The sequence below is a fragment of the Polyodon spathula genome, chromosome 7 (assembly GCF_017654505.1).
Source record: "Polyodon spathula isolate WHYD16114869_AA chromosome 7, ASM1765450v1, whole genome shotgun sequence".
NCBI classification, from domain to species: domain Eukaryota; kingdom Metazoa; phylum Chordata; class Actinopteri; order Acipenseriformes; family Polyodontidae; genus Polyodon; species Polyodon spathula.
This window is the reverse complement of record NC_054540.1, coordinates 10730446-10755388: the sequence shown is the minus strand read 5'-3', so window position 1 is coordinate 10755388 and position 24943 is coordinate 10730446. Positions and strand designations below refer to the sequence as shown.

At 35.5% G+C, this 24943-nt stretch overlaps 1 protein-coding gene and 1 pseudogene across 1 annotated transcript in view; one reads left to right on the top strand and one right to left on the bottom strand.

The window, feature by feature from the left end:
• The window catches only part of LOC121318140, a 272183-nt pseudogene that overhangs the window by 163326 nt on the left and 83914 nt on the right, over nucleotides 1–24943 (top strand).
• LOC121318139 (leucine-rich repeat neuronal protein 3-like) overlaps nucleotides 3081–24943 on the bottom strand; it is a 29362-nt gene continuing 7499 nt past the window's right edge. The window contains exon 2 of the mRNA XM_041254499.1: nucleotides 3081–7390. Within this exon, the coding sequence (XP_041110433.1) occupies nucleotides 4939–7065 (2127 nt within the window). The 5' untranslated portion in view covers nucleotides 7066–7390 and the 3' untranslated portion in view covers nucleotides 3081–4938. The remainder of the gene's footprint in view (nucleotides 7391–24943) is intronic.

Below are 24943 nucleotides of genomic sequence, written 5' to 3'. Positions count from 1 at the left end.
ACTATGGTGCATTGTATGGCAACCATACATAGAGTAGTATTGTGGCAGAGTGCCCACCCCTGTGTGTATTTTGTGTTGTCTGTTAATGTTGGTGTATAGTCATTGGTACACGGGATATAAACGGGTCTGTGTAACAAAAGTGTTTAAAATGTATATTTGTATTTAGGCACGAGGATTGCTCTGCACTTCATGTGCAAGTAAAATGTAATAATATGTGAGCACGGGGAATTGCGCTTTATTAATTCACATGCATTTGTACTGCGACTCCAATTGAATGATTGATTAGCAATCGAGTCTCGGTACAGCTGCATAAAAGCTGCATGTTTTCACTCACTCACTCACACTTTGTGTGTTCAGTGAGTGGAGAACGGGATTGGAGACGGAGGTAATTGTAATAGCATTAAGTAAAATAGAAGCTCACCGTGTTTTGTTTAGTGTTAGTCCGTTTTGTTTGTCTGTTTATTTTGGCTACCAGTGTCTGTGTTTTTGTTTGTCTTTGCAACCTTTTATTTTCTGCTTGTATAAATTATTAAATGCTGAGTGAGACCATTCACTCAGCTCCATCAAACACCACCTCTCTTTTTGTTTATTTCCTGGTTCCTGTTTCTGGTCTGTCAACCCCCACTACAGCCGTCTTTGTGACAAGTATACTAATATGATGCTTTCCGTCCGTACTTCATCCACTGTGTCTCACAAACCAAGTAGGTCATTGAGGTCACTTTCACAAACTGTGTCATATACAAGAATTATGGGGAACCTCCAGGTCAAGGTCACAAAAGGGGTTTAAGATATGGATATGCTGTTGAATAGGTACAGTGTAAGGTCGCCTATTGCTTAATAAATACAGTAAATATGTGAAGCAGAAGGAGGTTCTGGCATTTATCCTTGACAGAGATTCAATTTGGACACAATTGTATTCAAATACACAGAAAGATACCATCTCAATTCTTCTTCGTTTTTAATTAAATCTATTAATGGGAAGTGGGTCATGCTATCTATGGTATGGTAATGGCTGCACAACTAGTTGTGCTGTAATATAAATTGAACTACCACCTAGACAAGTTGCTATGCTTTCTGTGTGAACAATACTGCAGCTGTGATTGAGAGGGCCTATTATTTACACTGAAGCATCTACTAATACGTTGTTCAGATGGAAAACTGGAAACTTTCTGTTCTGGGCTGTAAAATGGCTTTGGAAACGATACCCCCACCAAGGACATATATATATATATATATATATATATATATATATATATATATTATATATCCTTAATATATATATATATTATATATATAATAAAATTTAAAATTTAAAAAATCACAATTGCTTTTGAAAAGAAATATATACTTTTCAAGCAAGTGCAAAGACCCATTTGTTAACGGTGTAAAAGTAGCAACAAACAACTCTATAAGCAAACAACTGCCATCTGGAACAGAGTTGTTTCTTGTTATTTTTGCATCATGTGCTTAACAATAGGACTTATGGGGATGCTCTGTGATGCTGTCGTGCATATTAAGCAACTGATAGTTATTATTTTTCGGCCCTCTTTAAAATAACTTTCTACATAATTCACTGTGTGTGCATGACAAAGTATGTAACAAAAGGCAGTTAATAACGTAATTTCAAAACCATCTGTTATATTTTTAGAAGACGTTTAGCCGAACATTGATGAATGACATTCTAGACTTTAATCACTCCGAGGCCTATGGCAATGAAGAAACATATTCACCATGGAGGTCAGCTACTCTGTAATCATGTAGCACTCTTAAAGTGTAATAATCAGCCTCGTGCAATCTCACATTGTTTAAGAATTTTAATGTCAAGGTGGTAACCCAATAACTTCCCTAATAATTTTAAATATTTGATAAGCATACATAATGCACATATATAATTCCAAATTCTATCACCGAGATAACAGTCCATAGTCTTTCATTTTTAAGGTATTAGAACATAAGAACATAAGAAAGTTTACAAACGAGAGGAGGCCATTCGGCCCATCTTGCTCATTTGGTTGTTAGTAGCTTATTGATCCCAGAATCTCATCAAGCAGCTTCTTGAAGGATCCCAGGGTGTCAGCTTCAACAACATTACTGGGGAGTTGATTCCAGACCCTCACAATTCTCTGTGTAAAAAAGTGCCTCCTATTTTCTGTTCTGAATGCCCTTTTGTCTAATCTCCATTTGTGACCCCTGGTCCTTGTTTCTTTTTTTAGGTCAAAAAAGTCTCTTGGGTCGACATTGTCAATACCTTTTAGAATTTGGAATGCTTGAATCAGGTCGCCGGGTAGTCTTCTTTGTTCAAGACTGAACAGATTCAATTCTTTTAGCCTGTCTGCATATGACATACCTTTTAAACCCGGAATAATTCTGGTCCCTCTTCTTTGCACTCTTTCTAGAGCAGCAATGTCCTTTTTGTATCGAGGTGACCAGAATTGAACACAATATTAAAGATGAGGTCTTACTAATGCATTGTACAGTTTTAACATTACTTCCTTTGATTTAAATTAAACACTTTTCACAATATATCCAAGCATCTTGTTGGTCTTTTTATGTGGCTTCCCCACATTGTCTAGATGAAGACATTTCTGAGTCAACAAAAACTTTTTTATAGATTCCTTCTTCAATTTCAGTATCTCCCATATGGTATTTATAATGGACATTTGTATTGCCTGCATGCAGTACCTTACACTTTTCTTTATTAAATGTCATTTGCCTGCCCAGTTTTGAATCTTGTCTAAATCATTTTGAATTAACTTTGCTGCTGCAACAGTGTTTGTCACTCCTCCTATTTTGTGTCATCTGCAAATTTAACAAGTTTGCTTACTATACCAGAATCTAAGTCATTAATATAGATTAGGAATAGCAGAGGACCTAATACTGATCCCTTTGGTACTCTACTGGTTACCACGCTCCATTTTGAGGTTTCTCCTCTAATCAGTACTTTCTGTTTTCTACATGTTAACTACTCCCTAATCCATGTACATGCATTTCCTTAAATCCCTACTGCGTTCAGTTTGGGAATTAATTTTTTATGCAGGGCTTTGTCAAAAGCTTTCTGAAAATCTAAGTAAACCATGTCATATGCTTTGCAATTATCCATTGTCGGTGTTGCATCCTCAAAAAAATCAAGCAGGTTACATATTAATGGGGATATTGCCAATATCTCCATTTTTCCCGTGTGTTCTTTTGTTACATGCACAACCCTCCAACAGGCAATGGTCTCAATAAGCTTATGTAGCAATCATGATTGAAATATGTTGATAAAATATCGTTAAATGGTTATATAGTTACAGAGTTAGATACAAACTTGGTTCCTATTGCTTCTGAGATAAATCTGTGAAACAGAAGTAGGTTGTGGCAGTTCTATTCTCTGTTACTGGCTTTCTCAAAGTAGCAGTAAAATGGATGAGCCAATTTGGATTTGTTATTATTTTTTAGTAAAACCATTACAGGGAAGTAGATAATGATGTTGTTATGAATGGCAATGGCTGCAGACATCAGAATACACAATTCTACTTGCTTTTATAAACTATTCAATCTCTCAAACAGGTTGCTATGTTTTACTATGTGAACAATAGCTGTGATTGAGAAGGGCTATTATTTACACCGAACGCATATTAGTGTGATGTTCAGTTGGCAAGCTAGAAACTTTTTCAGTGATGGGCAGTAAAACTACAGTGGTAGTGATACCCCCAGCTGAGTAATGATCCAGTACATACAAATATCAAAACTATCACATGTGTTAAAAAAAATAAAAAAAACATTCTACATGTTATAGGGCCCAATTTTAAAGCCAAAAGCATGACAAAATACAGTAAATGAACAGCAATCTGCTTTTGCCCCTGCAGCACTTGTTTCAAAATATTTTGTAAATTGCTTTTTCAAGTTTTTATAGAATTCAGTGTTCTACTTGTACAATATAATGTTTTATGAAACTTTTTTGGAATGGATATTTCAGCCATTTCTCTTCATTTCTGTAGCAGCTGGTTAATAATGCTTTTATTCCTTGTCCTTTATCCTTTATTTCCTTGTACTCCAGACCCGGAGTATTTCACTGGAAATCTAGCTTTATGATTTTGGCTTATCAGACATCCCACCATGTACTGTTCTTTCTAGTTATTTACACCAGATCATTTCCAGTGATAAGATTGTGTAGAATTTTAATATACAGTGAAATTAAAAGATTTGGATGAGAAACTGGAACAGATTCACAAAGCTTAGTTACTCTTCCATGTTTTTTTTGTCTTGACAAAAAAAGAAAATCGTTTTACCCTTCCAGTAATATCCATTTGTAATGAACTCATTAGCTTAAAACAAGTAGCCCTTTTTTTATAGCTCATGAGTTAAACCTTTATGAACAGGGCCCACAGTTCTTGTTTGGTTTGGATCATTCACTTTGCTTTTAAATGAAAAGGCAAAAACCACAGTTTTATTTATTTTTCAAAAATGTATATTATTTCATAAAAAGTGTTTCACATCATAGTCACTGGTATCCTCTAGTTTACTGGATTTTCTTTGTTAGAACACGACATGTGGTATTTTCACTTGCCTATGTTTATAATACAGCACATACAATATTGCTCAGGACCACTAGGATAGCTCCACTACTCTTTACATATATAACAGTCAGTAACAGAGACAATGTTTTCTTGTTTTCTTTATTCCATTTGCAGGATTCATATGGCCAGTACCCAGGAATATCACATTCAATGTAATGTTGCAAACAGTATGCTCTGGTACCTTTCTTTCTATGTCATTTTTAGGAATATGTAAGCTGTTAACAAATTATATTCCCATTCCTTGTGGACCAACGCTGTAGTAAAATGTTCCAAAAGTTGGTACCAAGGTTAACGTAGCACAGTGAATGCAGTCTTGTGCTTTTTCCCCACGCCTCTCATTTTTTTTTTGTATATAAAAGCCAAATGACTTAGTTATTTCTTATAAGAAATTGTTTGACACATCTATTACTGTGGTTTTTACTTCTACAGCTGAACCCATTCCCTTTTCAGATACCCAAAGACTGGTAAGTGGAGAGTACAACTCATCTAAAGGAATGGTTGGCTTTTTTGGCTGGGAATTGCTTAAAAAGTGATTTCTTAATATGCACTTTCTCTTAAAAGCTACATACCATATGAGGCAAGACATGAAAGCTACACCAATGAGTGCTCCAAGGACTGCAATTAATGTTGCTGTGCTCCACTTTTCTTTTGTTTTCACTGCAAGGTCTAATCCTCTTGTTGTGACATTGACACATGTCTTGTCATTCTGCTGGTGGATGCTGGGGACATCCACACATACTTCGTACTCTGTTGATGGGTTTAGAAGGGTTAGGTTGTAAACCTTCACATCTGCTGGGAGTCTGACTGTATAGGTGACAGTTGGTGCATTTACTTTCATCGTTGTGGACCATTTAATATTAGATGCTAAACTCTTAGGAGAGTTTTCCCAAGATACCACAACTGAATTAGTTTTCACGTCTTTTATGTTGACATTCAAAGACCCATTAGTAGGCTGTGGAAAAGATCCATCAACTTTTACCAAAATAGTTTTTAAATCTGCGCCAACAAGGTTGTGGGCAACGCAGGTGTATAAACCAGCTTCATGTTCTGTAATATCATATATTTCAAAGGTTCCTTCTGGATGCATGTAGTATTTCTCAGTAAATGTGTTGGGCAAGACCTTTTTGCCTGAAGGTGTGATCCAGTAAATTTCGGGCTCTGGTTCTGCAAATGCCCTACAGTGTAAAGAAATGGAACTCCCATTGTAGGAATTAATTTGAGGAGGGAAACTCTCTGGGGCAATAAGAGGAAGGCATATTTCCATCATTTCTCGGAAAAGGACTTGTTTTACATGCTGGCCTTCAAACTCAGGTGGTTCAACACAAAACAAAGAATCAGGCTCCATAAATCGTATATTAGTTTTATCCATGTTTATCCAACGGATGACACAATCGCATCTGATCGGATTACTGTGCATGCTTACTTCTCTAAGGTTAGGTAGAGAGTCTACTGTAATCCGATACAGGGCACTGAGAGCATTACTATTGAGCATCAATGTTTCAAGTCTGGGGAGTTTGTAGAAAGCATTTGGATGGATATATGATAACTTAGGGTTATTTGTTGCTTCTATTTTTGTCAGTTCCGGCAAATTGGTTAAAGCGAGGCTATCCATAGATACCAGTTCAGGCATGTTGTTTATTCCTAACTCCTTCAAGTGTAGCATATCATGGAAGTCACCTCTCTCTATTCTTTGTATGGGGTTTTTATTTAGATCCAAAAATTTTAGGCTTGGAATCTGCTGAAGAGCAGAATGGGGCACTTTAGTAAATGTGTTGTCATAAAATGAGATGCTCTCCAAATTATCAAGACCAACTAAAGCGCTGTCAGGTATTTCAGTAAGATTCATGCTTGCTAAAACCAGGCTGCGCAGATTGATAAGTGGTTTAAAGTTCATATCTTGGATTTTGATGATTGGATTCTCCCCAATCATGAGAATCTCTAGCCGTGGAATTGCCTCAAACCACTCACTGTTGATCATCTGCAACCTGTTGGAATTAAGGTGGAGCCTGAAGAGGTTCTGAAGCCCTTTGAAGGCTCCAGGTGCAATAACAGAGATTAAGTTGTGATTGATGTAAAGTTCCTGAAGATTGGCCAGTCCAGGCAAACAGTTGTCAGGCAGATTGTTTAACTTGTTTTCTTCCATGTGTAGAGATAAAAGTTGGAGCAGATGTCCTAGATTGATATCACTCATTGAGGATAAATTGTTTTGAGATAAGTCTATCTCAGTGATGTTGGTCAGATAGTCGACAGGTTTTTCAATTTTTGCAATATTGTTAGTCTGTAGCAATAAAACCTGGGTGTCAGACGGTAATCTCTGAGGTAAAATAAAAACTCCTACATCATTACAGTCGACTGTAGGAGCCTCCATATAAATGGATTCTGGGGAGAACCACGGCCTTACTTCACAAACACATGACTGGGGACAGTCCACTTTCTTCTCTACAGCGTGTACTAAAGCAGTCACTGCGACAACAAAAACATGAACAGCAAACAACATGTCCTTCATCTTGGCCCGATTCCCTCCAGTAAGCGATTGGTCCTTAAGGATTTTACAATCACTACACTTAACTTCTGAATGAACAGATCATTTTTTCTGGAGTAAAAAAAATTGTTTGCCAGCTGGTGGAAGTCATACAAGCAGTGACTTGTCGTCCTTGGTTAAAATGTACAACCTTTCAATTGCCTTGTCCAAAGTTGTCATGCAGACTGCATGTGAAGGACGGTGTACCCTTGATAGTGTGAATACCCAAGGTTGCAGATCTATGTAGAGATTGTTATTGCATTAACTCCAACTCCCATGATTGCCAAGTCTTCATAATATTATTTTCCACCTGAAATAATGATAAAAACAAACATACTTAGAATGGGAATTTAGTTAATAAAAAATACAAAAAAACCAAAACAAAATAAGCTTGTTAACAATGACTATTGAAAACAAAATTGTAGACTTTTTGCCATAAACAAGATACTTACATTAGCAGAATTTATATGTTTAACAGCACTTCAAAATGCGATGCAATTATTTGTCTGGGAAGTGAGTAAAGTAAAAAAACAAAAAAAAAAACAAAGAGTGTTTCACAGTTTAACCAAGTTTGCATGCTTAACAGTGTACTCTGTAGTAAAAATGACACATTCTCCTCCATAAACCTTCATTATCTACAATTTATCTATTTTAAAAAAGCATGGGGTACTTAGTATGTATTAATATGAGTAATGCAACTAAATGCAGTTACATTTAGACTATGGAACAAAGCACTTCTGCATCAGTGAAATTGTGCGATATCTGATTAAGTTTAGGTCAACACTTGAGTGACATTGATTAATGCATATGGAGATTGTGCAGTTCGGACAGGAAGAACCACAATGTACTTGGCTAAAGGTTCTTGTCCATAAATATGCAGCATTTGAATAACCATCAGATCTGTCTCTTTCTTAGCATACAGTTGTGGGTTGTGGACCTTATCTAAAAGAAAAACTGACTGAGGTTTGAGACGAGTCATTGTCCTTCTAGTGATAATCACTATCTTAAATGAAAACTTAAAGTTGGTAAGATAACTATATTGGGGTCTCATAGACAATTCCTATTTCTACATAAAAAGAAAAGTATTGATCTTGTGTCCTGTTTGATCATTGAAGATTTCACTGAGCTTCTTACTGCATGTTTTAATGTTTCAAGTTTAGTATCTAAATGTCTTTACCTACGATTGATATTTGTCTGGCATATATTCCAAACCACTGCAGTGGGTTCTGTCTTTGTATTCAAGTGAGCTGCAGCATTTTGATTTAATAACATTAAATGTTTCCATAAAATGTTTCCACAGCAACATTTATTAAAACAACAAACTCAAAAACAGACAGTTAAATATGACATTGAAACAAATATAGGCCTACCTTTTTTAAACATTAACTATTGGGTAGACAGCACACATTTCAACCATCTTTTTTCCTAGTGTTTTGCCCAATGTCGCAATGAAGATTTTTTTTTTTTTTAATGATATGCTCAATTTTAAAGTTTACATTAATTTAATTTGCTAATTTCCAATGCAGGTCCCTAAATGAGGATATACTAACGTCCCCAACCCTTACGTACTTTGAGAAAGAGTCTGACTTGTGCCTCCAGATATCCCTGGGAACATATGTTTATAAAATATTTTATGTATATAAAATATGTTTACCACAGAACTATAGCGGTGCAGGCTGCATGGTCATGACTAGAAATAAATGCTGTCAACCGTTGATCAATGTTACACTCATAGTTACCATACATGTATGGTACTTGTTTCCAATTGTTTCATATACTTTGCACTTTTAACTGAGGGTTTATCTTGTTGGATAAATATTGAAAGTCAAGGAACTCTCGTGAGGCTTTTTAAATGTGCATCTACTCATTTCAGTCTAGGACATTAGCATGCAAATGAGAAATGTTTTGGCTATCAACTGCAGCTAACAAATTGACTTAATTATTACACCAGGTGCAGAAGCAATGCATGCTATATAATAATAATTTAAAGAAAAATGTAGACAAATGATCTGACGAGAAGTCATAGTCTATTGTTTTTCCGTATTCACAAAGATAGACAAATTTTAATTTTTATTTAATTATAATAAAAAATTATTTCAGTTTAATATTCAGAAAACCTTCAAAGACTTTATTTAGAGTTATATGAATATGACAAAAAAAACATAAGGCAATGTCCATCATCTTGATTTAATTTCTGTGTTGTATGTTAACCAAAAAAGAATAATTTACAATGCTATCGTGGGAATTCTAATCTATATCCCCTGGCTCTTGTATCATTTCAGTATTAGTGTGAAATAAAATGAATGAAAGGCTTCAATGCCAAATTTCTATATATATATATATATATATATATATATATATATATATATATATATATATATATATATATATATATATATACCTACTACAGAAAATTGAATACTTAGAGTTCTCAATACAGTTGCAGACAGGATGCAGTTGCTTAGCAGAGCTAAGGGGATAGGATCACAAGCTGAAACTGATGTTTGTTATTTTACACTAAGCTCCAAAACATTGCGCCAGATATTCAAAAATGATGTGAATCAATTCAACACTGGTGTATCTTCCCTGCTTTTACAAGTCTGCTAATATTGCAGTGTTGCAGTAATGAATACATTTAAGTGATCCGTTTTACTTCTCCAGGAGTTAATGCAAAGACTCTTGGTTAATGGTTCGTCCAGTGCTTTTGTATCTGCCTGTGGAGCCCCCAGAAATATTGACATTGTCTTATCTTGATGGGTTAGTACCAGTTTAGTACATTATTAAACAATGTGATTGTTGTATAACCTACTGACTGATTGATCATGTCTGGATAATTGTTCGTACGACAAATGGGTTTTACCGTGCAAAACTCAGGTAGGTTAATACATGCTTCTTCAGCAACAGTCTACAACAGTTTCAAATATAGTAAACTTATTTTATGAATTAAAAAGACTGATAAAAAATGTAACTTCACATGGGAAGATGGAGTTGCACAATTATTCACTCCACAGGTCCTTCACCACCGTTTAGGGAAAAAAATACAAAAAAAAAAAAACTAAATCAAGAAACACATTATTTCATCATGAAGAACTGAGAGTAAAAGAAATCCAACTCCCCTTGCATCTCTTTGAATATCTAGTGCTCTGTCTCTTGAGTAAGGAAATCACTTTAGTAACTACAAGGCATAAAGCTTGTAACAGAGTGATTAGCTTTGCTGAGGATTAAAATACACATTCCCCTTGAATAAGTCAAAAGTTGTAACATTCAGGAACATTTTGAAAGTAGCTATTTGTAAGGGGTATAATAAAAATTATTGTGAAGCTAATGTAGATGTTGCTGTTCAACAGCAGGGTTCCATAGTGCACAGCAAATTGCTATAGCACTCATATATTATTTATAAAATGACAAATTTGTATTGATGTTTTGATTAATTTCTGACCTTGAGAATAGAGCAAACCAAATTAACCTGACCACTGTTCACTAGTTAAACACACACTTACAGTTTATTGCAATTTATAAAACGGCCCATTCCAGAAGAAGAATCTGATATAATGCTAGAAAACAAAGTAATGAAGCAATGAAGTAATGAATTGACCAGTGCTGTTTAGAATCTTCATCAGCCAACCAGAGGACCACTTCCATATTAAGGGCCTAGAAAAGTTTTATGAACACCATATTGTATGGTAAAGTACCACGATTTCATTTGCTTTTCACGAGTAGCTATTTAAAAGAAAGTTATGTAAAATAAGAGCAGCTAGGTTATTTTATAAAAACAATGAAATTGGCTTCAGTTGCTATATAACCATTTGTTGTGTGCTACATTCAGGATCAAACCACCATCAGTGCAAATAAATAGGACTGGCCTTTGACAAGTTACTAAAGTTCTTATAAAGGATAAAATAAAACACAACATAAAAAAACATTTAGATACTGAAGGTCAACATGGACTGAAAATGTTCAGCTCTTTGTATGCTTTTAACCTTCAGACGTTAAGTGTTGTAATAAACAACTGAAAAGAAGCTATGATTAAACCTGGAGAATATTTCAGTTTGTTCCTCTTCAAATTCAATAAGTAAAAATTTAAAAAGCTCAGCAACATGGTAGTTACTTGAAAATAATATATCTGATTTTTTTTTCTGTTCAAGATATCTTTGTAAAGTGTTATTCACTACAAATCAGTTTTTATTTTTATTTTTATTTTATTTACAACAGCAGTAATCCTAGTGGCAAAAACGATCCTTGTCATTAAAAAAATAAATAAAAATGCCCTGTCCTATTTAGGTCTGTATTACTTGCTGTCAGTTATTTTGTCTCACGCATCAATTCACAAGGGGGCATCTCCATTACGTGTCATGAAAAAGGCATTCAGGGAATGGATAATTTAGGTTTTGTTTCTTGTCACTGGAGCAACAGACTCCAATGACTGAGCAAACAGAGAGGAGGAGAATCGCGTTAGGCCTCGGCAATCTTTCTCTTTCCACTTCACTGGTTACAGAGACAGTAATACAAAGAAAAAATGCAGCAGTTACACTGCAGCGTGCCCGACTGGCAAAAAGGCAAACCATTCACTTCACAAGGACCAATTTGAAGTGTTTGTGCATGTGTGTGAGTCACTCGGTGTGGTCAGGGGGCATTACGTTGGTATTTGACTTTTCCTGTGGCTTGGGCTCTTACCTTCTCAACACAGTCAACCATTAGATGGTAATGTCATCAAATCGGGGTTATCTCACTGAAGTAGGGGTCTGAATAAATGTAAGGTTTTTAATCCTTTCAACTACATATCTACCAGTAGCCTTTTTCAAGTACTTCCTGATGGTGCTCGTAGATGGGTACCCAAATACCCAAGTATTTTGAAGAACATGTTCCTAGTTTTTTACTCCTTCACACTTCTTTACATCTGTAGAAGAAAACATTATTTTTATACAGTTCATGCAGAAAAAAAGAAAATTCCATGCCTTTTTTTAATGGTCCCTTTGTCATAGTTAATTATATAGTTATAATATAGTCAGTTAGTTAATTAGAGAGAGAGAGAGAGAATAGAATAAAAAATAAAATCTCATTTAGATTTTCTAAGAATGTCTTTCCCCATGATATAATCCTCATTTCAGTACAGTAATAGAATACAGGCTCTATTGTCTTTGCTATTTCATTTTATTTTATTTGGCATGAATGGTACCACAGCCCCTCATTTACAAAATTACTCTTTCAGTATAACTAAAACTTTAGCTTTGTCTGAAGCGCTTGGAAGAAAAAAAATATACACTAGCATGTGACAGTAGGTATCTCGAGGTGCTGACTGCCAAGTGATAATTTGTACTGGAGAATTGCTCATTAGAATTGACTTGCAGACAGAGGGAAAATGAATTTTTTGGTCTCTGCAGTGTTGCAGATTAGTTGCAGTGACTAATCCCCTGCTCATAAATTACCAGGCTGTTGTGTAACTGGCATTTTTAATAATGAAGAGAGCCTTGATTTGTATTTATTTTTAATTACAGGTTTTGCTAATTTGAACACTTCATTAGTGAGACTACAAAATTGACAATTTACATGATAAGCACAGTAACTAAGATGTATTCTTCTTCAAAAGAATATGTACTCTTCTGTTTGTCTCTGGTTTAAAGTATTGTCCACCACCAGTATGCAATACATTTATTTGGTCACCTGTGCAGCCACTCTGTGCTACCAAACAGTCTGCAGATGACATCTGGCTAAGTTATAGTTTATAAGCATACACGACCATAAATACCTATCTGATAAGTTTTTTTTGTTTAACAGAAATTCACCAGGGAATGGAAGATTCAATGGCATAGTGAAGAGAATTTGGCATCACATATATTATAGTGACATGACTATTTTCTTTTAAGTCGTTCACTTCAATTTGGCGCCGCTGCGTTTATTTTAAATTGATCAAAATGATTGCAGCCCTTAAATGAGGGCAGCGATTGTACTAGGGTGGCCTTTATTAATAATACTATGTTTTACAAACACTGCAATATTTTATTATGTGATTTAAGGCATTTTAGAAGAGGCGCCGTGACAGGCTCCGAACTGCAGCACTGCTTTTGGTGGTTTGAATACAGTACATTTGCTGACAGTTAACTAGAGCCTATTAGGTGGGAGATGGGAGGTCAGGGCAGTACTGTACCAGCGAATCAGGAGTGTGTATTAGTTGCTATGGGGCAGGACAAGAAGAGGAGAGAGAATGGTAGTTACGTAGGATGCAGTTGTATTTCATAACGAAAAATATTAGCTTTGAATATCGGTTTGATTTCTGTTAAAACTAAAATATATCCTACTCGGTTTTTTTTTTTTTTTTCTCATTGTAATTTACCTGCTTGTTTGTAACTTCTCTGTAATAAAAGCCAAAACTAAATCATCTCATAGATAGTAAGCAAGTTTTTTTCTTGTATATATATATATATATACACACAGCTCTGGAAAAAATTAAGAGACCTCTGCAAAATTATCAGTTTCTCTGGTTTTACTATTTACAGGTATGTGTTTGGGTAAAATGAACATTTTTGTTTTATTCTATAAACTACTGACAACATTTCTTCTAAATTCCAAATAAAAATATTGTCATTTAGAGCATTTATTTGCAGAAAATGACAACTGGTCAAAATAACAAAAAAGATGCAGTGTTGTCAGACCTCGAATAATGCAAAGAAAATAAGTTCATATTCATTTTTAAACAACACAATACTAATGTTTTAACTTAGGAAGAGTTCAGAAATCAATATTTGGTGGAATAACCCTGATTTTCAAGCACAGCTTTCATGCGTCTTGGCATGCTCTCCACCAGTCTTTCACATTGATGTTGGGTGACTTTATGCCACTCCTGGCACAAAAATTCAAGCAGCTCGGCTTTGTTTGATGGCTTGTGACCATCCATCTTCCTCTTGATCACATTCCAGAGGTTTTCAATGGGGTTCAGGTCTGGAGATTGGGCTGGCCATGACAGGGTCTTGATCTGGTGGTCCTCCATCCACACCTTGATTGACCTGGCTGTGTGGCATGGAGCATTGTCCTGCTGGAAAAACCAATCCTCAGAGTTGGGGAACATTGTTAGAGCAGAAGGAAGCAAGTTTTCTTCCAGGACAACCTTGTACAATACTCTAAAGACTTTTTTTTGTTTGGCAGGCAGCCATCTTGTTTTTTTTAAGCGCCTGTCAGTCAGAAGCTTTCATAATAAAGATCATCTATTTCTTTTTAATAAAACAGTTATACATTTTTTTTTTTTAAACTACTCCAAAGTGATTGACAATTTAAAGGGAGGATCTAAGTTTCATGCAAAGAAGCAGTCCTACTAAAAACTGGGCACCTCCCTGTCTGACACGTGGAGTTTTGTCATCATGTAGGCGTGGCACCGATGCAGTCGCAGGAGAGCCGCGTCAGCTGTGCAGTGAGTCCGCCCAGCAAATATGTAAATGAGTCATTTTTAAAGCGTTGTGATTTATCAACTGTATATCGAAACCTAGTTATTTTTGGCTTACACAAAATTTGACTTGTAAACAAATTTGATATATTAAGGATAATCAGGATCTGTGAAAATGGCTGCTATGTGTTTTATTTTAGCGGTTAATGGCGCCGAGTGGGGACTAAATCTGAAAGCGCATCACATATTCTTACCCCTCTATCTCCAAAGCCATAAAAGATTGGTTAATAATTCAAAAATGTATATTTACATGACACCTAGACCTACCAATCTTTTAATTTTTGTGTTGTTTGTAGGTGGTTATGGTGTTAAAAAAGCATCCCAAATATTTAAATTTAGTTTTTTTTAATGTTCTGATTGGGGGAATTCTTCCTGACGAAGGGGGTTAAAAGGTCAAAGGGTACTGTGTACTTTTAAAAAAAAGAGTGTGTACTATATTGTTCCTTTTGTGGCAAGTCCAAAATAAAAAGCGTACCTCCCGGTGCAGCAGAATATGACACAATGGTTAAGTCCAAACGGCACTGTACGTTTATCTTAAAAAAAATCAGCTATTATATAATAAAATCGACTGCGTTTTTATGGGTGTTTGTGTGCAGTTTGTGATCAAGACTAATGTTAAAATAAAAAAAAAAATCTTATTTCGTGGGGTTGTTTTTATATTTTATTTTATTTTATAATTATGATATTTTTTTTAATATGGTACGTTTTGTTGTTTTGCGATTTTAGACCTTAGTAAAACAAAATCAACTCAAGCATACATAGTTCATGTAATTGTATATGAATATATAGTTACATATTTTGATTCATATTTTGGTTCTGCAGAATATATTGTGTTTCAAATGCCAAAATCTTGATTTTTTTAATGCCAGCTTTTGAGGAAAGGTCACTGTTTACCACGTAACATTATTCATAAAATAAAATGTGCTTACTAAGGTGTGTGCACATTAGTTTGTATTACATTATTACATGGCTGCACTCTCTTCGGGGCGTCACACATACATAGCCAGAGTTTCCAGCGTGTTTCTTTATTTTTTGAGCAGGGGTAGAAAAAAAAAAAACTTTACTTTTCTTTATTGAGAGCAGCGTTTATTCAAAGTAATATGGTGTGTGTGTGTGTGTGTGTGTATATATATATATATATATATATATATAATTTTTTTGAAGGAGAGAGGGTATCTAAATGTAAATTAATCTCCAATATACAGGGCAATTTTATATAGTCCACTGCATGAATGTAATAATGTCATTCAAAAGTGAAATTGGGAGGATCTTTACAGATGGTATAAGGAATATAAATATATAAACCTGCAAAACCTATTACATATGTGTCAATACATAAATTACATTATTACGTAACATACACTTGCTAGATATATTTTATATTGCAGTCCAGTTTAGCACATATTACGAACAAAGTTTAAATTAATTCACTGTCAAGGTAACTGCCACATATGGGACATTGAATTCAAATATGACGTTACAATATTGTTCTTTTAGAGAAGAAAATAAATGTACCCGTTTCGAAGCATGCATATTGATTTTTATCTTTCTGTAATTTAAAGTGCAAGTATTCTGCAATACATTTGTTTTATTGATATGCCTATAACAGAAGGAGCAGCATAAATAATACCAAATGCACACACCATATTTGATTGATCAGTCTGTTTTTGAATGGAATTAAACATGTTTATACAACAGTACAGGGGCAGGGATATAGTTCTGCAGAATATATTATGTTTCAAATGCCAAAATCTTGATTTTTTTAATGCCACCTTTTGAGGAAAGGTCACTGTTTACCACATAACATCATTCATGCTGTTTTGATATTGCTCTTCAAAGAGTTTGCATTTGGAGAACTACAAAAATGACCATTCAGAAATCCCAATAAGAGAAATTTCACTCAGTGTTTGATTGTACCTTTGGATTCCAGGCAGGAGCATCACTAACCTAACCCAGGAGCATTTTCACACAATTACATTTTTACAACAATTTGCTTAATTATTTAGTCTCTGCATAACACTGCCTCATAGCCAAACAGTATTATTCTAAATTACACAAACAGTATGTTCAGTTTTTACATTAACTTAATAGCAAAAATATTCTTCACTGAGGATATTACCAGTTATCTCAGTTAATGTCCCCTGTGTCAGCTATTATTGCTTTTTTTTTCATTACAATTTGAATGAATTAAAAAAGCTTAAGGCTCATCCAAAGATCCTCAATAGCACATTTAAACATGAATTATTAACTTCGACTACTGCCCTACTGTATACAAAATCAAGTCTTGTAAAAGAGCACAGTTGAACTTGTTCAGTTTTAAATGTCCAGTCATGAGCACAGTAGAATCAGTTATGTTTAATTGACAATGGCACTGTGATATAAAGAAACATTTAATACACTATCAGTGTTACAGTACAAGTACATTATGAAACAAATGGCATTGGATTGTGTAAATTGAAGTTGACACCTTGTCATATTACAATAATATTATTAAAAGCTGAACTGCCTTGCATGGCTTTGTTTTATGAGAACTAGCGTTATAGTGATAACAGGGCTTTTTGTATTCATGACATCTTTGTGATTGTGAAAAGGGGAAGTAATAAACCCCCTCTGAAATTTTTAATACCTTACCTTCCAAACGCAAACGTTATTCTTCTGCTCACTGGAGCAAGATTTAAAAAAAAATAAAAAAATCACATTTTCTTTAAACTAGTGTTGAACTAACCATCTGTAAAATTAAACTACCGTGTGTTTTTAAAAGGTTTTTAAAAGGTTCACCAGTACATTAAAATCAAAATACATGTACAAGTAATAACTATTGCATTTGCTGTATACATAAACAGCAGCACAAAACTACAGTATATGCACTCAGGAGATACAAAGACACGTATACAGAGTGCTACTCAAATTATACTACCGATGCCCGTACTGCCTTGGTTTATATACATTAAAATAGGATTCTCTCTGATGTATACATTTATGTATGATGCTGCACACCTTGTTTAATCAAAGGTTTCTTCATTATTTATTCTTAACGGTCACAATACAGCAAACATGCCATCTCCTTTTTCACATCGGACTTCCTCAAACACATTGCCTGACGTTTCACCACACTGTCATAAACAGGTGCATAACTAAACAATGCAAACACAACACGTACATTTTAAAAATAGAAATGTATTGGCAAGCATTGCTGGATATTAGATTTTCCTACCTCGGAACATACAGCACTGTAAATAGTTTAATTATATAAACAGTTGCAGTATCTGCATTTATATTTCCCTCCGTTTAAATCAGGGCTGTCCAGCGGATGGCTCTTCAGCCATATATGACTCACTGAACTCCCAAATGTTGCTGTTTTGATTTAGAAGTGGAGTAGCCCACAAGGACAGTCTGTAATCTTAGGTAGACGGAAAAAATCGAATTGCAAAAATCTAAGGGTGTTGAAGCATGTTTAATGAGAACAAACATACTGAAGCTTTTATGATCCCAGCATCCTATTTACACATGTTCCACCCTCTGGTTGGTGTGGAACGAAATCAATATAAACTTCAATCGATATTCTCTTAAAATGTTATGGCCACAAAACTTGTAGCGGTTTCCCTATAACAACCCTGTACATGTATAGCACACAAGTAAATGTTTAGGTGGTTTGTGTATTATTCATTCCTTTTTTTGATTACTGTATAATCAATGAGCAAATACATGAGATGCATTCGCTTGTTTAATGGGGGTGCACTCATATGCAAGATAAGTGCATGGAGTTGTATTGTATGCAGGACTATACTGGAAAGCAAACTGAGGAGAAAGCAGTAATTGAAAATGCATGAAAAAACCAACCTACATGTAATATAATCTTTTATCGAGCTTACTGTCACAACTAATCATGATGGTAAACAGTAAGACACTCGTATAAACATCTTCAGCTGTGGGGTCGCTTATACACAGGCATATGGGTGAATAAATGAAACCAAAGGAGTAATTAAATTTTATCAGAGTATGTATCCAAGTACCAGCACATGCACTTACTTTTTAAATCCAGCAAGAAAAACTTCTAATAGCATTTGCAAGATGAAGAGCACTTTGGCATTTAAGTGCACTGTAAAACCGAATAAGTTAAGTTTATTAAAAAAAAAAAAATACAATATACTCATTGCCTTAATTGAATTAAGTTTTGCTTCTCATTTAGTTTTTGTTAGGATAGCTTTTTTCATTTGAGTTAGATATACTTTTTAAAAGTACATACAACTTAACCCTTTGAGTTAGATGCACTTTTTAAAAGTACATACAACTTAACCCTTTGGGTTAGATGTACTTTTTAAAAGTACATGCAACTTAACCTGCAAGTTAAGTTTACTTAAAAAAAATAGAGTAAACTCATTGCCTTAATTGAAATTAAATTTAGCTACTCATTTAGTTTTTGTTAGGACAACTTTTCTCATTTGAGTTAGATGTACTTTTTTAAAAGTACATGCAACTTAAACCTTATAAAGCTTTAAATGATTTGGCCCCTGTTTATTTCAGATACTTATTAACCATGTATGCATCAGGAATGACTATGCATCCCAAAAACTAGGCTACGATTGATGGGTCATTGGGAGCCACGTCTCTGGAATACTCTCCCAATTGCATTGAGAGAGACTCAATGCAAATCTGTTGCTGTTTTTAAATCACTTCTTAAAACCCACCTCTGGTGTTTTACATTTTTTTTGTTATGTTATGTCTTCGGTATTTGTAATTTCTTTATTTTATTTTTTGTTTTTGTTTTATATGACTGTAAGTTCATTTGAATTGACTTGACTCTTCTTCTTCTTCTTCTTCTTCTTCTTCTTCTTCTTCTTCTTTTTCTTCTTCTTCTTCTTATACAATTGAACATTCAGAGTTAGATGTACTTTTTAAAAGCCAAGTTAATTTGAACATTTTTATTTCATTAACTAAAAAATAAATAGCTGAAATCAAATACAGGTATATACACTGATTAGCAGGTGGGTCAAACGCGTTTCCAGTTATCAAAGATACTCTTAGAAAAACATGAAAACACCAGTTTTAGGCAATCGTTTAGCTTGGACTAAATATTTTTTTTCTAAAGTACAATTAATATAGTACAAATACACTGCCAATTTTAATTTTAAAAGCTCAGAGTTAACCAGTTTAAAAAATAAAATCCAAGATGGCGGCCAGGGAAGAGAGAAGCTAATTTTGGTGAATAAAAGCCTCTTTAAACATTTAAAAATATTTTTGGACTGTTTTCTTTTCACATATGTTTAAGTTAGATGACAACCATTTGCAAAAGTCAGTTGATTATTTATTTTATTAAAATTTAAAATTACGTTTGCTCACCCGATTTATATGTAGGTCTAATGGTTGCTAATGCATACACAAATTATGTTATATAGATTTATATTAGGCCTATACTCCCCCACTATTAATAATAATAATAATAATAATAATAATAATAATAATAATAATAATAATAATAATAATAAATATATGCTTGAAAGACCTACTGTTTTATTTTTTTAATTTTTGCCACACAGCCTCAGATATAGCTACCTTACATCATATTTATTTTTAAAACAATGACAAATACACAGGAAAAGACACAATACATTAAAGCTACGTCTGGAAAATATGCAGATAGATGCAATAATTCAAAAACGACTTATCAAAGTGCCCGGCTCCAAGTATAATAGTAGGTATAAATAATAGTGCACTTAGAAAATAGATATTTGAAAGTCAACAAATATTAACATACACATCACTTAAACTACGAATCAAAACATAACACACAAAAAAAAAAAAAAATGTACATACATTACTGCAGTGGAAATTCCTCTTGTTGAAACTTTCAACTGTCAATTCATGAGGCGGAACAAGGCCACCTGCTGAGATGTTTTAGGACATAAAGTTAATAAAGAATAACGTATAAAGAGAGGCTCTGTCCTTCAAAGGCCCTACGCATATAAGAGGGGATCCATTATTGAGGAAACAAGACAAACAGGAGGGGTGGGTCATCGTCTTTGAGATGACCCGACAAATGCAGAGCCTTGCAAACCAGAAATAAAAACATTGGTTAGTAATATTAACACATAAAAGAGATTCTGTCTCTTCAATGGCCCATCATATGCAGTAGGGGGGTTCCATTGCTGAAGAAACATTACATACAGGAGGGGGGCCACCGTCTTTGAAGTGACCCGACATACAAAGAAGGGCACCGTCTTTGAGGTTAGCTGACATACGAAAAGGCTCGCGAACCGGAAAGAGAACAAAGTAATACACATAGAGTGGGGTGTTCTGCCTCTTCAAAAGCCCAAGATAATAGAAGGGAGGTTCCATCGCTGAGGAGACCCGACAAACAACAGGGGCTCTGCTGCTTGGGGCCCTCCCATGAATAGAGGCATCAGAGCCTCAAAGAGAAGTAGACAAAGGATCATGCATGCTAAAAGACAGGTTTGGCCGGAGGTCCCCTCTGACTCACGGAGAGCCCTCCTCTATGAGGTAAATGAAGCGATGCTTAACAAAGGGTTGGAGAAAGTGGAATCATTAACCCCCCAAAAGATGGACCCCTGACTCCCCGCTGAAGACATTTATGGGAAATAAAAGAGAACTGCCAATACTTATATAAAAGAAAAAGAAAGAAAACATTGAACACAAAGCAAAAACGCTTAATGTGACACATTGGTTAGTAACTGTATCCTACTGACTATGTGAAGACCCTCTGCACAGTGGGAAGGAAAAAAACCCTTTATTTTATTTAATTTTATATTATTTTAATTTATTTTATTTTAAAGGAGGAAACCTTCGGTAGGCCAGACAGAAAGGTCATCCCCACTCCGGACATACTAGCAATGGACTGATGGGCAGATGCTATTTCAGCTGGTGAAGAAAAAATGTAAGCTTTGACTGCTGATGAGGTCCAACGTCCCATTTTGAAATGCAAAGAAAGAAAATAAAATGAGAATCCAGAATATGAGTAAGATTGCTGCAGCGAATACCCAGAGTGGGAAAACTGGAAATAGAAGGGACTGTATATTCTGAGCATCTCTTAAAAATAAAAAAAATGCAGAAAGACATAATGTTTTCATTGTTAGGTCATCAGTTGGAGAAAAAGAGCCTTGTCAGAGAATTGAAATCATGCTGCCAAGAATGTGAACAGAGATAGGCAGGCGAGTGGTAGAAGCAGCTGGAGAGCTCTTGGAAATTTCTCGCAGGAGGAGACGAATGGCTGGGATTGATAGTATGGTTGGAGAAGAAATAGACTTCAAGAGAAACTGGTGCTGAATTTCTGACAAATAGGATTTAGTTGTAACTGGTGCCAGGTGCAGAGAATTCTTTGCATGAACTATAAAAGCCATGATCCAATTCTGGTTGAAAGTAGGATTGATCCTATTTTGAGATCAGAAGGTTACATAACAAGCCCAACCTGTAGAGTAAGAAGATCTGGTAGAAGGAACAAGTGCTGAAGCCATGTAATCTTGCGCTGAATTAAGTGCTTATTGATGGTTGGATTCAGTTGAAAATGAGCTGGTTGAACTGAGGAGTTGCTGCTGGGGATAGCAGAGCTGTAGGAATCAATCTGTGAAATTTGGCTATCTGTAAATGAGAGAGACCATCAGCAGCATTATTACATGTGCCCGGTAGATGGCGAGCTTCTATTAGAAAATTGTTGGATACTGAAATCCATACTAGCCGCCGCAGTAATTGCATGATAAGAGGGGAACTGGAATAGCCTTTATTTATAATATGAACTGTAGCTAAATTATCGCAATAAAATAAGATTGATTTCTTGGACCATAACTGGGCTGCTGCAACTATTGGGATTTTAGCTGTGGAGATTTTCAATTTCCATGGGCCATATACTGGAAAACCATTAATTCTTTAAAAGACCTCTGAATCCAAGAGATGATGCGTCTGTAAACAAATCCATATTGTGCGGTGCTGAGATGAAATAGTCATAAAACATGGATAAGCCGTTCCAGTGCTGAAAAAGAGCAGACCACATTTTAATATCTTTCCTAGCTTCTGATGAAATATTAATGTAGGAGTCTAAATTTTTTGCTGTTGATGCAAGAGCAAGTAGACAAGATATAAATGTCCTCCCTTGGAGAATAATGCGAATTGCAAAGTTGAAGTGACCCAGCAATGAAAGAAGAGCACGTTTTCTGATTGTTTTACTAATCTGAAAGTTCTGAATAAGAAATTGAGTGTGATTGAGTTTGTACTCAGGGAGGCTGGCTTCAAACTTTTCCGTGTCCAGAATGATTCCAAGAAATTCCAGAGAATGAAGGGGGCAGATTGTTTTTTCCTCTGAGAGCGGGATGCCAACTTCTGAAAATAAACTCTTGAGTTTAGTAATTGCTTCTGCTGGTGGATCAGATGGAGAGGTGATCAATAAAAAGTCATCAAGCAGGTAAAGCAGAAAAGGAACATGGTAGGCACTGAGCTGTATCCAGCATAATGCTTCAGACAGTGTCAAATATCATCGGGCTGCTGCGGCAGCCGAAAGTTAATTGAGCAGCAAAGTAAAACTTTCCTTCCCAGCATATACCCAACAGGTGGCGAAGAGAAGGATGGATTGGCATTACCTTAAATGCATCTGATATATCTGCTTTACCAAGCCAGGAACCATGACCTGCTAATTTAATTGAATGAATTGCATCTGAAATAGTCATGTAATGAAGAGAAAATTGATCTTAGTGAATAAGCGAGTTGATTCTGCTGATGCTTGAACACCACGGAGCTGATAAATCAATGATAAGACACTTTTTCCCCCGACATTTTCCGAGTTGCTATGCAAATAGGATTAATTCTATAGACTGAAAAAGGAGGTGCTAAGAAAGGACCGACTGTAAATCCTTTTTTAATTTCATTTTCAATAAGAAATTGAACTGACTCTGGATCTTGATTTGCAGAATGAAGATTTTTACTTTGAAATGAGGAAGAAGGAATTTGGGTGAGACCGGCTGAAAACTTGTTTTTTTAATCCGTCAATTAAGTAATTGGTGAAATTGATATCAGCATGTTTTTTTTTAATTATTATATAAAGCTGGATTGTTAGTCAGAGTGGAGACTATGAGCATCAGAGAAAGTCACTTGCGATTTAAAGGGCAGGCTGAGTTGATGTGAGAATCTCAATAATTGCTGCACATATGAATGAAATTACATTGCCTGTTTGAACAGAAACCGATTGTTACAAATTTGTCTTCCTCCTGCTAATCTTGTCTTGTGGATTGATCAGGTAGAACTTCGATTGGGAAAGAAGGATCTGTTTGAATAATTAGCAGTGGTACCAGGTGCTGCTTTCGGTGCTGGTGCTGCTATAGCAGCCTTAGGGCAGAGGGATGTTGAATGACCCGTGGAAGCGCAGACCCTGCATGTGTTAGCTCTGAGGCTGCTGAAAATCTGGTTAAATAAATCTGGATCGGGTTTAGATTAAATGATGGTCTGATGCCAATGTGCCTACTGCTTTTGCTGAGAACACTTTATGATATTCGAAGAACATAGTCCCTCTGTATCTGACAGACAATTCCACCATATAATACTCACAAGAGTCCAAATCAGCTCTGCGGTTAGGATAAACGGAACATAGATATGGAGATGAATATGGAGAAAGTGAGGACAAATTCCCCCGATGTTAGATTTTTAAGTAATCTGGGATCTCTGGATTTTAATGTAACTGACAGATCTCCGTAATCCACTACTCTGTGATCTAGGAATTCTGATGTTGCCATTAGTAAAGAAACAAGATTAATGTCCTTGCCTTCAGTTACACTGTGCCGAATTTGCAGAGATATTGAATGCCCCTTAGCTTTGGCTGGGGAGGAGGAACCAAAACCTAGAGCAGTGGCGATGTTGAAGATGGGAGGATCTACTGAAGGTGCCAGTGATAGAGCGGAACCAGAAGTAACTGTAGCTGCGACTGGAGTAACTGCAGGAATAGAGGAGAAAACTGAAAGCTGAAGTTTGCTTCTCTTGTACAATATTAGACACCCTTTTACCTAAATCACTCAGTTGGGTATTGACTGAAGATAATAAGTCAGCAAATGGCTGCATAAAAGATTTAATCTCTTGAAAAATCAAGGAGTGCTGTGTTGGATTGATCTGCTGTTTTGCAGCGCTGGCTGTCGGGATGAATTGTTCTGACGCAGACGTCCTTCTATCTGGCTGTCTGGTTGGGGCTGCTGAATGGCTGAGTGTAGCTGGGGAGCTTTTTGGGAGGGAAAACAGGTTCTGCAGAGATGGATTTGCAATAGAGAATAAATAGAGATTCTCGATTACTACATGCTGGAATCGCATTACCGTTTTATCGAAGGGAATTTATAAGTTTATTTAAAGTCCAGTCCTTCCAGTATAGTTGCTCTGGAGGAGCATCCTGAGCCAGGAGTCGTTTAGAATGACGAAGATTAGCTCCTTGGGAAGCTGGAGTAC